Below are 17,397 nucleotides of genomic sequence, written 5' to 3'. Positions count from 1 at the left end.
GCTCTACAACATCCGCAGAGTACGACCCTGCCTCACACAGGAAGCGGCGCAGGTCCTAATCCAGGCACTTGTCATCTCCCGTCTGGATTACTGCAACTCGCTGTTGGCTGGGCTCCCTGCCTGTGCCATTAAACCCCTACAACTCATCCAGAACGCCGCAGCCCGTCTGGTGTTCAACCTTCCCAAGTTCTCTCACGTCACCCCGCTCCTCCGCTCTCTCCACTGGCTTCCAGTTGAAGCTCGCATCCGCTACAAGACCATGGTGCTTGCCTACGGAGCTGTGAGGGGAACGGCACCGCAGTACCTCCAGGCTCTGATCAGGCCCTACACCCAAGCAAGGGCACTGCGTTCATCCACCTCTGGCCTGCTCGCCTCCCTACCATTGAGGAAGTACAGTTCCCGCTCAGCCCAGTCAAAACTGTTCGCTGCTCTGGCCCCCCAATGGTGGAACAAACTCCCTCACGACGCCAGGACAGCGGAGTCAATCACCACCTTCCGGAGACACCTGAAACCCCACCTCTTCAAGGAATACCTAGGATAGGATAAGTAATCCTTCTCACCCCCCCCCCCCTTAATGACTTAGATGCACTATTGTAAAGTGGCTGTTCCACTGGATGTCAGAAGGTGAATTCACCAATTTGTAAGTCGCTCTGGATAAGAGCGTCTGCTAAATGACTTAAATGTAAATGTAAATGTTCAAGGGGGCCGAATACTTTCGCAAGGCACTGTATCTGTACTCTGTATGGCACCAGGCCAATCTCCTTGCCCAGACCGGAATTAAATGGAGCAGTTGAAGATAGCTCATGCACTTATTGGCCTGAAGGAGCAGTCCACATATCACAGCATGGACTCAACTCTGCTCCTATAAACACTAGGTTCACTGGACAGGAGATGGCTACTGAGGGGAAGGAGATGTACAAAACAAAATGAAATCTGACAGGATGGTTGAAACCATAACCATTAGCCAAACATTTAACGGTCTATTTCCCAGAAGGCCATTTTTCATGACATAAAGCTTACTTCCTCAATGAAAATGAGCTGAATACTAAACAAATGTATATGCCAACAGTTGATCAAATCAAGATGTTATTGGTCACATACACATGGTCAGCAGATGTTATTTGCGACAGCAGAGCCAGCTACAAGATCACAAAGACACACAAATGAACCCATTTGCAATCCAAAGCCATGACATCCATGTAAACAGAAAAGACAAAACAATGTTGCTCTAGCCATCTCAAAGCTGGCAAGCTCTCTATGGGTAATGGTGCCACCTAGGGCTGGCAACGTGTTACTGCAACACTGGTAGGAATACTGACAATGTAAGAGCTATAGAAGTGTTATCAACAAATTAAATAACTAAAAAGCAAGAACAACAAAAAAGCTTGGGCAGCGATGTGGTCAGAGAGGTGGTCAGAGTGGGCAGCGATGTGGTCAGAGTGGGCAGAGAGGTGGCCAGAGTGGGCAGAGAGGTGGCCAGAGTGGGCAGAGAGGTGGTCAGTGGGCAGCGATGTGGCCAGAGAGGTGGTCAGAGTGAGCAGCGATGTGGGCAGCGATGTGGTCAGAGTGGGCAGCAATGTGGTCAGAGCGGTGGTCAGAGTAGGCAGCGATGTGGTCAGAGAGGTGGTCAGAGTGGGCAGCGATGTGGTCAGGGAGGTGGTCAGAGTAGGCAGCGATGTGGTCAGAGTGGGCAGCGATGTGGTCAGAGTGGGCAGCGATGTGGTCAGAGTGGGCAGCGATGTGGTCAGAGTGGGCAGCGATGTGGTCAGAGTGGGCAGCGATGTGGTCAGAGTGGGCAGCGATGTGGTCAGAGTGGGCAGCGATGTGGTCAGAGTGGGCAGCGATGTGGTCAGAGAGGTGGTCAGAGTGAGCAGCGATGTGGTCAGAGTGGGCAGAGAGGTGGTCAGAGTGGGCAGCGATGTGGTCAGAGAGGTGGTCAGAGTAGGCAGCGATGTGGTCAGAGTGGGCAGCGATGTGGTCAGAGTGGGCAGCGATGTGGTCAGAGAGGTGGTCAGAGTGGGCAGCGAGGTGGTCAGAGTGGGCAGCGATGTGGTCAGAGTGGGCAGCGAGGTGGTCAGAGTGGAAAGCGATGTGGTCAGCGAGGTGGTCAGAGTGGAAAGCTATGTGGTCAGCGATGTGGTCAGAATGGAAATCGATGTGGTCAGCGATGTGGTCAGAATGGAAAGCGATGTGGTCAGAATGGAAAGCGATGTGGTCAGCGATGTGGTCAGAGTGGAAAGCGATGTGGTCAGAGTGGAAAGCGATGTGGTCAGAATGGAAAGCAATGTGGTCAGAATGGAAAGCGATGTGGTCAGCGAGGTGGTCAGCGATGTGGTCAGAATGGAAAGCGATGTGGTCAGAATGGAAAGCGATGTGGTCATTCCGAGGCGACATAACGGAGCGTGGCACAGCAGGTGGTTGAGTCAGTTGGTGTTACCTGTAGAAGGGCGTGGTGGGTAGCATACAGCGTAGAGAAGTCAGGAACATCAACGTCCTCATAGCCTACAGGCGAGCCAGCGTCGAAGATACACTCCAACGACTCTACCTACAGTACAGAGGACAGGGACTCAGCATGTTACTACAAGGTGTACACACACACACACACACACACACACACACACACACAGCATTTGGAAAGTATTCAGACCCCTTGACTTTCTACACATTATGTTACGTTACAGCCTTATTCTAAAATGGATTCAATTGTCGTCGTCCCCCCTTCAATCTACCCACAATAGCCCATAATGATGAAGCAAAAACAGGTTAAGTTTTCAGACCCTTTATTCAGTACTTTGTTGAAGCACCTTTGGCAGCGATTACAGTCTCGACTCTTCTTGGGTATGACGCTACACGCTTGGCACACCTGCCTTTTTGGACTTCTTACAGATAGGATGGGGAGCGTCGCTGCACAGTTATTTTCAGGTCTCTCCAGCGATGTCCGGGCTCTGACTGGGCCACTCAAGGATATTCAGAGATTTATTCCCGAATCCACTCCTGCGCTGTCTTGGCTGTATGCTTAGGGTTGTTGCCCTGTTGGAAGGTGAACCTTCGCCCGTGTCTGAGGTCCTGAGCACTCTGGAGCAGGTTTTCATCAAGGATCTCTCTGTACTTTGCTCCGTTCATCTTTCTCGTGATCCTGACTAGTCTCCCAGTCTCTGCTGCTAAAAAACATCCCCACAGTATGATGCTGCCAGCACCATGTTTCACTGTAGGTACCAGGTTTCCTCCAAACGTAACGCTTGGCATTCAGGCCAGGGTGTTCGATGTTTGTTTCATCAGACCAGAAAATCTTGTTTCTCATAATCAGAGTCTTTAGGTGCCTTTTAGCAAACTCCAAGTGGGCTGTCATGTGACTGACTGAGGAGTGGCTTCACCGATTACTCACTTTGGCCGGGCGGCCAGCTCTAGGAAGAGTCTTGGTGGTTCCAAACTTCCTCCATTTAAGAATGATGGAGGCCATTGTGTTCTTGGGGAGCTTCAATGCTGCAGATTTGTTTGGGTACCCTTCCCCAGATGGACTGTCAACTGTGGGACCTTATATAGACAGGTGTGTGCCTTTCCTAATCATGTCCAATCAACTGTAGAAACATCAAGGATGATAAATGGAAACAGGATGCACATGAGCTCAATTTTGAGTCTCAAAACAAAAAGGTCTGAATACGTATCTAAAGAAACTTCCTAAAAACTTCCTAAAAACCGGTGTTTGCTTTGTCATTATGGAGTATTGTGATGTCATAATGGGGTACTGTGATGTCATAATGGGGTATTGTGATGTCATAATGGGGTATTGTGATGTCATAATGGAGTATTGTTATGCCATAATGGGGTATTGTGATGTCATAATCTGAGATAAAGCTCCGCCTTATCTCAGTTCACTGGTCACGATGGCAACACCCACCCGTAGCACGCACTCCAGCAAGTGTATCTCACTGATCATCCCTAAAGCCAACACCTCATTTGGCCGCCTTTCGTTCCAGTTCTCTGCTGCCTGTGACTGGAACGAATTGCAAAAATCGCTGAAGTTGGAGACTTTTATCTCCCTCACCAACTTCAAACATCTGCTATCTGAGCAGCTAACTGATCGCTGCAGCTGTACATAGTCCATCGGTAAATAGCCCATCCAATTTTACCTACCTCATCCCCATACTGTTTATATTTATTTACTTTTCTGCTCTTTTGCACACCAATATCTCTACCTGTACATGACCATCTGATCATTTATCACTCCAGTGTTAATCTGCAAAATTGTAATTATCATGCCTTTTGCACACAATGTATATAGACTCTCCTTTTTTCTACTGTGTTATTGACTTGTTTATTGTTTACTCCATGTGTAACTGTGTTGTCTGTTCAAACTGCTTTGCTTTATCTTGGCCAGGTCGCAGTTGTAACTGATAACTTGTTCTCAACTAGCCTACCTGGTTAAATAAAGGTGTTCTCAACTAGCCTACCTGGTTAAATAAAGGTGTTCTCAACTAGCCTACCTGGTTAAATAAAGGTGTTCTCAACTAGCCTACCTGGTTAAATAAAGGTGAAATATAAAAAATAATGGGGTATTGTGATGTCATTGTGGGGTATTGTGTTTAGATCGAGGATCTTTTTTTATTTTTGTCGATACTTCTTTAAAAAAAATGTAACTGTACTAAAATGTTTAAAAAACGTTTTTTTGTTTTGTCATTGTGGGGTATTGTGATGTCATTATGGGATATTGTGATGTCATTATGGGGTATTGTGATGTCATTATGGGGTATTTGTGTGTAGGTTGATGAGGGGGAAAAAAAAACAATTTAATCCATTTTAGAATAAGACTGAAATGTAACAAAATATGGAAAAGGGGAAGGGGTCTGAATACTTCCTGAATGCCCTGTATACATACAATGTACATACACAACTGAGACACTGAAATGTGTTCACACGCAGTGATGAGGTAGGATCAGTATAATGAGATGATAGCTAAATCAGCCAGGATGCTGTCTGCTCAGATGGATACTGTAGCCCCCTCAAACTCTGGACCTCAAAGCCAGTTCCAAATCAAATCTAATTGTATTGGTCACATATACATATCCACTGCATGTTATTGTTCCCCTCTAATCAGGGACTGATTTAGACCTGGGACACCTGGTGGGTGAAATTAATTATCAGTGAGAACAGAAAATCAGCAGCACTCTGTAACCTCGTACGGTCAGAGTTGAAAACCCCTGCTGTAGCCTATACTACGAACGCAACACTAGGAGAAGCCAAAGTTGCCCTCCTGAAGAGAACGCCAAACAGAGACATTTAAACTCCACATACAAACACAGACCGACCTCCATGCAAAAAATCCACACACTTGGATTTCTTCACGATGAACAGAGATGATGTGACGGCTGAATGGAAGATGACCGTGACAGCATGAAAAGACCCCTGTATGAAACAGAGTGCAAGTCATGGCGATGCAGAGCTTTGAGAACAGAACCGTGCGTTTGTGCAGCCAGCAAGACCAATGTGTGATCTGTACGTACATCCCAATGAAAACGCACTACGAGTATCCACACATCCTTTACAATTTACAACGACCACTTCCTACTAAAACGTTAACGATACACTTTATAAAACAACTTAACAAAACACGGCCAGTAAATATGACACTACACAGTGAGGGTGAACTTTAATGTGCGAGTGTGGAGAGGTATGGCGGTGTGTGGCGTGTGTCTTAAAAGTATGCTGCTGTGTGTACTGCGTGTTGTTCTGGCCAGTACATAAGGTCATGAGGGACAGTGCAGTTGGGTGCAGGCTGGCCCAGCCCCCACAGCCCTGAGGGACCGGAGTCCTGGAGAGAAACAAGATGGCTGCTCCATCTGTCAGGGCCTACAGAGCCAAGCAGCCCAATGGGACGCTACTGTGAGGCTACGCAAACACCCCGCACGGGGCACCACCAAAATAACCACACAGAGACACACAGACCACACACTGAACTAACAAACACTAGTCACAACAAATCTTTAAAAAGAGTCAAAGGCATCACTGAAAACTGTACTTGTGTTTAGTAAATTAGCTTTATCACTTAGCTCTAGTAAAGAAGTTGCAATATGTCAATGTTCATTGTCTGTGTCAACAGTTAAATACAATTCAGAAGGCAGTGTGGAGCTATTGCCATATTGTCTTTACATATCCAAACCTGTCTGAGCTAATACAGGTCCCAAGGTCCTAGAGGTGGTCAATATATGATTGGGCCAAAAAATCTAGTTGCAGAGAAGTGGTGTCCTTCCGGCTGCAGTGACAGGAATAATCCACTAGGTGGCGGAATACAGCCATTATGAACAATGACCATGACATCCCACAAGTTCCATTTAAACTGGTGTACACAAGATTTTGGCCTCGATGAAGCTTTCCCAGACAAGCTTTAGAGATCAGAGACAAAATCCCTATGTTGTTGCCTTCCTCGGGGCACACGGCCGCCACGGAAGCTCATTAAATGTGAGTGGGTCAGAGACGCAATCTGAAGGCTACTGATCCCGTCTTTGAGCAGTCCCAGACGTCCTGATATTTTCTAACATGTTTGATTTTATGGGCACAAAATCTGCAATCCTCTTGTAGTGTGAGATGGGCAACGACAAGTTCTGAGAACCGTGATTAACAATAGCCAATGAGCGCTCGCCAGAGAATAAGGCAGTGGGTTAATGCTCGCTACTGTTATGCGTTTTTAGTTGCCTTTAAAAAGGTGCAATATACTAGAATCACTCCGTCTAATTTCAGTTTATGTGACAAAACAAGCACTCGGAATGTTCAGAATCATCGTACCATCTAAACCGCTGTGAAATATATTTTATATAACATTGTATTTTCAGCGGTTTGAAGCTGGTGTAAGAAACCGAAAGTAAAAGACTCAACAACAAAAAACCTAAACGTAAGAACGGGAAGCATAGAAATACTGCTTATCTTGACCGGTGTAAGGTCATCATCGAAGTAAGCCGATTCAAACAGCTGATTTTCGGAGTAATCTTTAGAATGATTACGACATGTAACCCGTTTAAATGGGTTTTCCAGGGGAGTATCTGATCGGAACATGTGCCATCGCAATCCTTAGCTCTTTTGCGCGTGTGAAGTGAGTTCAGAAAAACGAAAAGTATGACTCTTAGAAATAGTTTACACAAGAAATAAGAATTTGTTCTTAACAGACTTGCCTAGTTAAATAAAGGTTAAATTTAAAAAAAAATACAAACGTTATATGTCCGAACTCAGAATAATGGTTGTTGTGGTAGAATATTAATTTTGATTAGCAATTTTCTGCATTTATCAAAGTCCCATCAGATAGCTTGATTTCAGATGTGTCCATGTAAACAGGATTATTAGCTAAACTGTTATTCTCGCAAAGCATGTCAACGTTTAAATCCAACTATTATATTAATCAGATTATTCACACTAATCCTATTATGTACTGTAACCAGACAGCAGGTATGGAGAATCCTCACCAGCCCCCCAACCCCACATCGTTTAGTGACCTCACCACAACGTTGGCAAGACAACAAACTACAGGACGGAAATGGTTCGATGTGAGAGGCTCAGCATTGTTAGGACTTTGATGGTCTTGTTGTAGTGTTCACCCAGCATGACTGTAGCCTGTCTGGCTTGAAGACTGATTGAGAAACATCTGAACTGTTCTTAATGTCACATGATTAGTGAGAATCTAGAAACAGCACGGTAGCACCATATCTAGAAACACGGTAGCACCATACCCAGAGACAACACGGTAGCACCATACCCAGAGACAACACGGTAGCACCATATCTAGAGACAACACGGTAGCACCATATCTAGAAACACGGTAGCACCATATCTAGAGACACGGTAGCACCATACCCAGAGACAACACGGTAGCACCATATCTAGAAACACGGTAGCACCATACCCAGAGACAACACGGTAGCACCATATCCAGAGACAACACGGTAGAACCATATCTAGAGACAACACGGTAGCACCATACCCAGAGACAACACGGTAGCACCATATCTAGAGACAACACGGTAGCACCATATCCAGAGACAACACGGTAGCACCATATCCAGAGACAACACGGTAGCACCATATCTAGAAACACGGTAGCACCATACCCAGAGACAACACGGTAGCACCATATCCAGAGACAACACGGTAGAACCATATCTAGAGACAACACGGTAGCACCATACCCAGAGACAACACGGTAGCACCATATCTAGAGACAACACGGTAGCACCATATCCAGAGACAACACGGTAGCACCATACACAGAGACAACACGGTAGCACCATATCTAGAGACAACACGGTAGCACCATATCCAGAGACAACACGGTAGCACCATATCTAGAAACAACACGGTAGCACCATACCCAGAGACAACACGGTAGAACCATATCTAGAGACAACACGGTAGCACCATACACAGAGACAACACAGTAGCACCATATCTAGAGACAACACGGCAGCACCATATCTAGAAACAACACGGTAGCACCATATCTAGAAACAACACGGCAGCACCATATCTAGAAACAACACAGAAGCACCATACACAGAGACAACACGGTAGCACCATACCCAGAGACAACACGGTAGCACCATATCTAGAGACAACACGGTAGCACCATATCCAGAGACAACACGGTAGCACCATATCTAGAAACAACACGGTAGCACCATACCCAGAGACAACACGGTAGAACCATATCTAGAGACAACACGGTAGCACCATATCTAGAAACACGGTAGCACCATACCCAGAGACAACACGGTAGCACCATATCTAGAGACAACACGGTAGCACCATATCCAGAGACAACACGGTAGCACCATACACAGAGACAACACGGTAGCACCATACCCAGAGACAACACGGTAGCACCATATCTAGAAACAACACGGTAGCACCATACCCAGAGACAACACGGTAGCACCATATCCAGAGACAACACGGTAGCACCATACCCAGAGACAACACGGTAGCACCATACCCAGAGACAACACGGTAGCACCATATCTAGAGACAACACGGTAGCACCATATCCAGAGACAACACGGTAGCACCATATCTAGAAACAACACGGTAGCACCATACCCAGAGACAACACGGTAGCACCATATCCAGAGACAACATGGTAGCACCATACCCAGAGACAACACGGTAGCACCATACCCAGAGACAACACGGTAGCACCATATCTAGAGACAACACGGTAGCACCATATCCAGAAACACGGTAGCACCATACCCAGAGACAACACGGTAGCACCATATCTAGAAACAACACGGTAGCACCATATCGAGAAACAACATGGTAGCACCATACACAGAGACAACACAGTAGCACCATACACAGAGACAACACAGTAGCACCATATCTAGAGACAACACGGTAGCACCATATCTAGAAACAACACGGCAGCACCATATCTAGAAACAACACAGAAGCACCATACACAGAGACAACACGGTAGCACAATACCCAGACACAACACAGTAGCACCATATCTAGAGACAACACCGTAGCACCATATCTAGAAACAACACGGCAGCACCTTATCTAGAAACAACACGGTAGCACCATATCTAGAAACAACACGGTAGCACCATATCTAGAAACAACACGGTAGCACCAAATCTAGAAACAACACGGTAGCACCATACACAGAGACAACACGGTAGCACCATACACAGAGACAACATGGTAGCACCATACACAGAGACAACATGGTAGCACCATATCTAGAAACAACACAGTAGCACCATACACAGACACAATACGGTAGCACCATACACAGAGACAACATGGTAGCACCATACACAGAGACAACACGGTAGCACCATATCTAGAAACAACACAGTAGCACCATACACAGACACAATACGGTAGCACCATACACAGAGACAACACGGTAGCACCATACACAGAGACAACATGGTAGCACCATATCTAGAAACAACACAGTAGCACCATACACAGACATAATACGGTAGCACCATACACAGACACAATACGGTAGCACCATACACAGAGACAACACGGTAGCACCATATCCAGAGACAATACGGTAGCACCATATCTAGAAACAACACGGTAGCACCATACACAGAGACAACACAGTAGCACCATATCTAGAAACAACACGGCAGCACCATACACAGAGACAACACGGCAGCACCATATCTAGAGACAACACGGCAGCACCATATCTAGAGACAACATGGCAGCACCATACACAGACACAATACGGTAGCACCATACACCGAGACAACACGGCAGCACCATATCTAGAAACAACACGGTAGCACCATATCTAGAAACACGGAAGCACCATATCTAGAGACAACACGGCAGCACCATATCTAGAAACACGGAAGCACCATATCTAGAGACAACACAGTAGCACCATACACAGAGACAACAGGGTAGCACCATACACAGAGACAACATGGTAGCACCATATCTAGAAACAACACAGTAGCACCATATCCAAAGACAATACGGTAGCACCATATCTAGAAACAACACGGTAGCACCATACACAGAGACAACACAGTAGCACCATATCTAGAAACAACACAGTAGCACCATATCTAGAAACAACACAGTAGCACCATACACAGAGACAACACAGTAGCACCATATCTAGAAACAACACGGCAGCACCATACACAGAGACAACACGGCAGCACCATATCTAGAGACAACACGGCAGCACCATATCTAGAGACAACATGGCAGCACCATACACAGACACAATACGGTAGCACCATACACCGAGACAACACGGCAGCACCATATCTAGAAACAACACGGTAGCACCATATCTAGAAACACGGAAGCACCATATCTAGAGACAACACAGTAGCACCATACACAGAGACAACACGGTAGCACCATACACAGAGACAACACGGTAGCACCATATCTAGAAACAACACGGTAGCACCATACCTAGAAACAACACGGTAGCACCATACACAGAGACAACACGGTAGCACCATACACAGAGACAACATGGTAGAACCATACACAGAGACAACATGGTAGCACCATACAAAGACAACATGGTAGCACCATACAGAGACAACATGGTAGCACCATATCTAGAAACAACACGGTAGCACCATACACAGAGACAAAACGGTAGCACCATACACAGAGACAACATGGTAGCACCATAGAGACAACATGGTAGCACCATACAGAGACAACATGGTAGCACCATACAGAGACAACATGGTAGCACCATACAGAGACAACATGGTAGCACCATACAGAGACAACATGGTAGCACCATACAGAGACAACATGGTAGCACCATACAGAGACAACACGGTAGCACCATACAGAGACAACATGGTAGCACCATACAGAGACAACATGGTAGCACCATACAAAGACAACATGGTAGCACCATACAGAGACAACATGGTAGCACCATATCTAGAAACAACACGGTAGCACCATACACAGAGACAAAACGGTAGCACCATACACAGAGACAACATGGTAGCACCATAGAGACAACATGGTAGCACCATACAGAGACAACATGGTAGCACCATACAGAGACAACATGGTAGCACCATACAGAGACAACATGGTAGCACCATACAGAGACAACATGGTAGCACCATACAGAGACAACACGGTAGCACCATACAGAGACAACACGGTAGCACCATACAGAGACAACACGGTAGCACCATACAGAGACAACATGGTAGCACCATACAGAGACAACATGGTAGCACCATACAGAGACAACATGGTAGCACCATACAGTCTATGGTAAAGACACACGCTTGTCAACTGCTTGTGCGTATCTCTGGTTCTTACCATGGCTGTGCCAACATTGAAATGTGCAGGCCTTTTGAAACAGCCCTGGAGGAGTTTCTCCTTCTAATGCTTTGTGTGTTGATGCAAGCACTAAAGGGGCTTCTATTATGGTATCGTGTACAAGCGTGTTAAAAGGTAGGTGTATAAATAGGAAAGTATAAAGCAGATAAAGATATTTAAAAAATAAGTGGAGGGAGGGAGGGAGGGAGGGAGGGAGGGAGGGAGGGAGGGAAATATATCAACCGCTCACTTTCATGTGCATGCAACCATATACCGTATGTCTGTGATAACATCATGCACCGTATGTTTGTCTGTCAACAACGTGCACCGTATGTTTGTCTGTCAACAACGTGCACCGTATGTTTGTCTGTCAACAACGTGCACCGTATGTTTGTCTGTCAACAACATGCACCGTATGTTTGTCTGTCAACACCATGCACCGTATGTTTGTCTGTCAACACCATGCACCGTATGTTTGTCTGTCAACAACATGCACCGTATGTTTGTCTGTCAACACCATGCACCGTATGTTTGTCTGTCAACACCATGCACTGTATGTTTGTCTGTCAACACCATGCACCGTATGTTTGTCTGTCAACACCATGCACCGTATGTTTGTCTGTCAACAACATGCACCGTATGTTTGTCTGTCAACACCATGCACCGTATGTTTGTCTGTGAACAACGTGCACCGTATGTTTGTCTGTCAACACCATGCACCGTATGTTTGTCTGTCAACAACGTGCACCGTATGTTTGTCTGTCAACAACGTGCACCGTATGTTTGTCTGTCAACACCATGCACCGTATGTTTGTCTGTCAACATCATGTACCATATGTTTGTCTGTCAACACCATGTACATATATGCAGTGTCCTACCTTCATAGGGGAGATGTGTGCGTGGGAGACATATCCATGGACGTTCTCTATCTGAGACAGGTTTTTCTCCGCTACCTGGACCAGCTCTGGCCGTCCCTCCCCCCTGCCCTCTCTCTCTCCCCTGCCCTGGTGGTACCCGTCCAGGGTTCCTCCTCCATGGTGGCTGCGGAGGGTCCCGTGATGGCTCCCTGGCAGCTCCCGCTCTCTGCCTCTCTCCTCCAGGCTGGGGTAGGGGTGCTGGGGACAGGCCTGAGACTGACCCTGGTCCTGCTGGGGGGTAGAACCATCCTCATCCTGAATCCTGTACTTCTGTAGAGGGAAGGGGGGAGGTTTCTGTTAGTTTTGAGGTCACGGTGGAAGAGGACTAAAGCACTTCTAAATGGGCTTAGTGTCACTCAGAGAGAACTGTCAGAAGACCAAACAGACTGTGTGCCATCACACTGTGTGTGTTTGCGTGTGCGTGCGTGTGAATGCGTTTATGCTATAGTGCGTGCATGTGTAGTGCGTGCATGTGTAGTGCGTGCATGTGTAGTGCGTGCATGTGTGTGTCTAGCTGTAGATCAGGCCAGGTGTTGGCCCGGTGTGTAACTAATATCTTTAGGAGTGTGTCCCATCGTTCCATGATGATATAGCTACAATAAATAACAATAACATAATGTTGCTGAGACATACACAGCATGATCACATCTCTCTTCCACTGTGACAACACAGACCCACCCAATCAACCAGCAGAGCACTGCTACAGGGCAGGACGTCAGGACGTTGTTAATCTGGGCCACTAGCAGAGCACTGCTACAGGGCAGGACGTTGTTAATCTGGGCCACTAGCAGAGCACTGCTACAGGGCAGGACGTCAGGACGTTGTTAATCTGGGCCACTAGCAGAGCACTGCTACAGGGCAGGACGTCAGGACGTTGTTAATCTGGGCCACTAGCAGAGCACTGCTACAGGGCAGGATGTCAGGACGTTGTTAATCTGGGCCACTAGCAGAGCACTGCTACAGGGCAGGACGTTGTTAATCTGGGCCACTAGCAGAGCACTGCTACAGGGCAGGACGTTGTTAATCTGGGCCACTAGCAGACAGGTTGTGGTACTAATTCAGACCAAGATGATTGGACTCTCTGGGCAATCAGTGACATTAACCAATCAATGAACTACCAGGGGGAAACAATAAACAATATTGCAATTCTTGAGGCAGTGGTTTGAAGTGCTCTACTTTGGGAGTGTACTGGACTAGACTGGTTTGAAGAGCCCTGGCCTCCTTTGGGTGTGGACTGGACTGGTTTGAAGAGCCATGGCTTGCTGTGGGAGTGGACTGGACTGGTTTGAAGAGCCATGGCTTGCTGTGGGAGTGGACTGGACTGGTTTGACGAACCCTGGCTTGCTGTGGGAGTGGACTAGACTGGTTTGAAGAACCCTGGCATGCTTTGGGACTAGACTGGTTTCAAGAACCCTTGCTTGCTTTGGGACAAGACTGGTTTGAAGAACACTGGCTTGCTTTGGGAGTGGACTAGACTGGTTTGAAGAGCTCTGGCTTGCTATGGGAGTGGACTAGACTGGTTTGAAGAACCCTGGCTTGCTGTGTGAGTGGACTAGACTGGTTTGAAGAGCTCTGGCTTGCTGTGGGAGTGGACTAGACTGGTTTGAAGAGCTCTGGCTTGCTGTGGGAGTGGACTAGACTGGTTTGAAGAGCCCTGGCTTGCTGTGGGAGTGGACTAGACTGGTTTGAAGAACCCTGGCTTGCTTTGGGACTGGACTGGTTTGAAAAACCCTGGCTTGCTGTGGGACTAGACTGGACTGGTTTGAAGAACCCTGGTTTGCTGTGGGAGTGGACTGAACTGGTTTGAAGAACCCTGGCTTGCTGTGGGAGTGGACTGGACTGGTTTGAAGAACCCTGGCTTGCTGTGGGAGTGGACTGGACTGGTTTGAAGAAGCCTGGCTTGCTGTGGGAGTGGACTGGACTGGTTTGAAGAACCCTGGCTTGCTGTGGGAGTGGACTAGACTGGTTTGAAGAACCCTGGCTTGCTTTGGGACTGGACTGGTTTGAAAAACCCTGGCTTGCTGTGGGACTAGACTGGACTGGTTTGAAGAACACTGGCTTGCTGTGGGAGTGGACTGGACTGGTTTGAATAACCCTGGCTTGCTGTGGGAGTGGACTGGACTGGTTTGAAGAACCCTGGCTTGCTGTGGGACTGGACTGGACTGGTTTGAAGAACCCTAGCTTGCTGTGGGAGTGGACTGGACTGGTTTGAAGAACCCTGGCTTGCTGTGGGAGTGGACTGGACTGGTTTGAAGAACCCTGGCTTGCTGTGGGAGTGGACTGGACTGGTTTGAAGAACCCTGGCTTGCTGTGGGACTAGACTGGACTGGTTTGAAGAACCCTGGCTTGCTGTGGGACTAGACTGGACTGGTTTGAAGAACCCTGGCTTGCTGTGGGAGTGGACTGGACTGGTTTGAAGAACCCTGGCTTGCTGTGGGAGTGGACTGGACTGGTTTGAAGAACCCTGGCTTGCTGTGGGAGTGGACTGGACTGGTTTGAAGAACCCTGGCTTGCTGTGGGAGTGGACTGGACTGGTTTGAAGAACTCTGGCTTGCTGTGGGACTAGACTGGTTTCAAGAACCCTTGCTTGCTTTGGGACAAGACTGGTTTGAAGAACACTGGCTTGCTTTGGGAGTGGACTAGACTGGTTTGAAGAGCTCTGGCTTGCTATGGGAGTGGACTAGACTGGTTTGAAGAACCCTGGCTTGCTGTGTGAGTGGACTAGACTGGTTTGAAGAGCTCTGGCTTGCTGTGGGAGTGGACTAGACTGGTTTGAAGAGCCCTGGCTTGCTGTGGGAGTGGACTAGACTGGTTTGAAGAACCCTGGCTTGCTTTGGGACTGGACTGGTTTGAAAAACCCTGGCTTGCTGTGGGACTAGACTGGACTGGTTTGAAGAACCCTGGTTTGCTGTGGGAGTGGACTGAACTGGTTTGAAGAACCCTGGCTTGCTGTGGGAGTGGACTGGACTGGTTTGAAGAACCCTGGCTTGCTGTGGGAGTGGACTAGACTGGTTTGAAGAACCCTAGCTTGCTGTGGGAGTGGACTGGACTGGTTTGAAGAACCCTGGCTTGCTGTGGGACTGGACTGGACTGGTTTGAAGAACCCTGGCTTGCTGTGGGACTAGACTGGACTGGTTTGAAGAACCCTGGCTTGCTGTGGGAGTGGACTGGACTGGTTTGAAGAACCCTGGCTTGCTGTGGGAGTGGACTAGACTGGTTTGAAGAACCCTGGCTTGCTGTGGGAGTGGACTGGACTGGTTTGAAGAACCCTGGCTTGCTGTGGGAGTGGACTGGACTGGTTTGAAGAACTCTGGCTTGCTGTGGGAGTGGACTGGACTGGTTTGAAGAACCCTGGCTTGCTGTGGGAGTGGACTGGACTGGTTTGAAGAACCCTGGCTTGCTTTGGGACTGGACTGGTTTGAAAAACCCTGGCTTGCTGTGGGACTAGACTGGACTGGTTTGAAGAACACTGGCTTGCTGTGGGAGTGGACTGGACTGGTTTGAATAACCCTGGCTTGCTGTGGGAGTGGACTGGACTGGTTTGAAGAACCCTGGCTTGCTGTGGGACTGGACTGGACTGGTTTGAAGAACCCTAGCTTGCTGTGGGAGTGGACTGGACTGGTTTGAAGAACCCTGGCTTGCTGTGGGAGTGGACTGGACTGGTTTGAAGAACCCTGGCTTGCTGTGGGAGTGGACTGGACTGGTTTGAAGAACCCTGGCTTGCTGTGGGAGTGGACTGGACTGGTTTGAAGAACTCTGGCTTGCTGTGGGACTAGACTGGTTTCAAGAACCCTTGCTTGCTTTGGGACAAGACTGGTTTGAAGAACACTGGCTTGCTTTGGGAGTGGACTAGACTGGTTTGAAGAGCTCTGGCTTGCTATGGGAGTGGACTAGACTGGTTTGAAGAACCCTGGCTTGCTGTGTGAGTGGACTAGACTGGTTTGAAGAGCTCTGGCTTGCTGTGGGAGTGGACTAGACTGGTTTGAAGAGCCCTGGCTTGCTGTGGGAGTGGACTAGACTGGTTTGAAGAACCCTGGCTTGCTTTGGGACTGGACTGGTTTGAAAAACCCTGGCTTGCTGTGGGACTAGACTGGACTGGTTTGAAGAACCCTGGTTTGCTGTGGGAGTGGACTGAACTGGTTTGAAGAACCCTGGCTTGCTGTGGGAGTGGACTGGACTGGTTTGAAGAACCCTGGCTTGCTGTGGGAGTGGACTAGACTGGTTTGAAGAACCCTAGCTTGCTGTGGGAGTGGACTGGACTGGTTTGAAGAACCCTGGCTTGCTGTGGGACTGGACTGGACTGGTTTGAAGAACCCTGGCTTGCTGTGGGACTAGACTGGACTGGTTTGAAGAACCCTGGCTTGCTGTGGGAGTGGACTGGACTGGTTTGAAGAACCCTGGCTTGCTGTGGGAGTGGACTGGACTGGTTTGAAGAACCCTGGCTTGCTGTGGGAGTGGACTGGACTGGTTTGAAGAACCCTGGCTTGCTGTGGGAGTGGACTGGACTGGTTTGAAGAACTCTGGCTTGCTGTGGGAGTGGACTGGACTGGTTTGAAGAACCCTGGCTTGCTGTGGGAGTGGACTGGACTGGTTTGAAGAACCCTGGCTTGCTTTGGGACTGGACTGGTTTGAAAAACCCTGGCTTGCTGTGGGA

General features: G+C 48.0%; 1 protein-coding gene across 11 annotated transcripts in view; it reads right to left on the bottom strand.

Annotated features, from left to right (window-relative positions):
- LOC135513243 (disks large homolog 1-like) overlaps window positions 1-17,397 on the bottom strand; it is a 324,054-nt gene that overhangs the window by 198,534 nt on the left and 108,123 nt on the right. For 10 of the 11 annotated variants that reach the window (XM_064936075.1, XM_064936071.1, XM_064936072.1 and 7 more), the window contains one exon: window positions 12,705-13,013. In XM_064936075.1, the coding sequence (XP_064792147.1) occupies window positions 12,705-13,013 (309 nt within the window). Of the gene's footprint in view, window positions 1-2,437; window positions 2,546-12,704; window positions 13,014-17,397 lie in introns of all 11 variants that reach the window. The other variant, XM_064936074.1, reaches the window with a different exon arrangement.

This window comes from Oncorhynchus masou, chromosome 24 (genome assembly GCF_036934945.1).
Source record: "Oncorhynchus masou masou isolate Uvic2021 chromosome 24, UVic_Omas_1.1, whole genome shotgun sequence".
Classification (NCBI taxonomy): domain Eukaryota; kingdom Metazoa; phylum Chordata; class Actinopteri; order Salmoniformes; family Salmonidae; genus Oncorhynchus; species Oncorhynchus masou.
The sequence above is the reverse complement of the archived record's forward strand: the minus strand, read 5'-3'. Positions and strand labels throughout refer to the sequence as shown.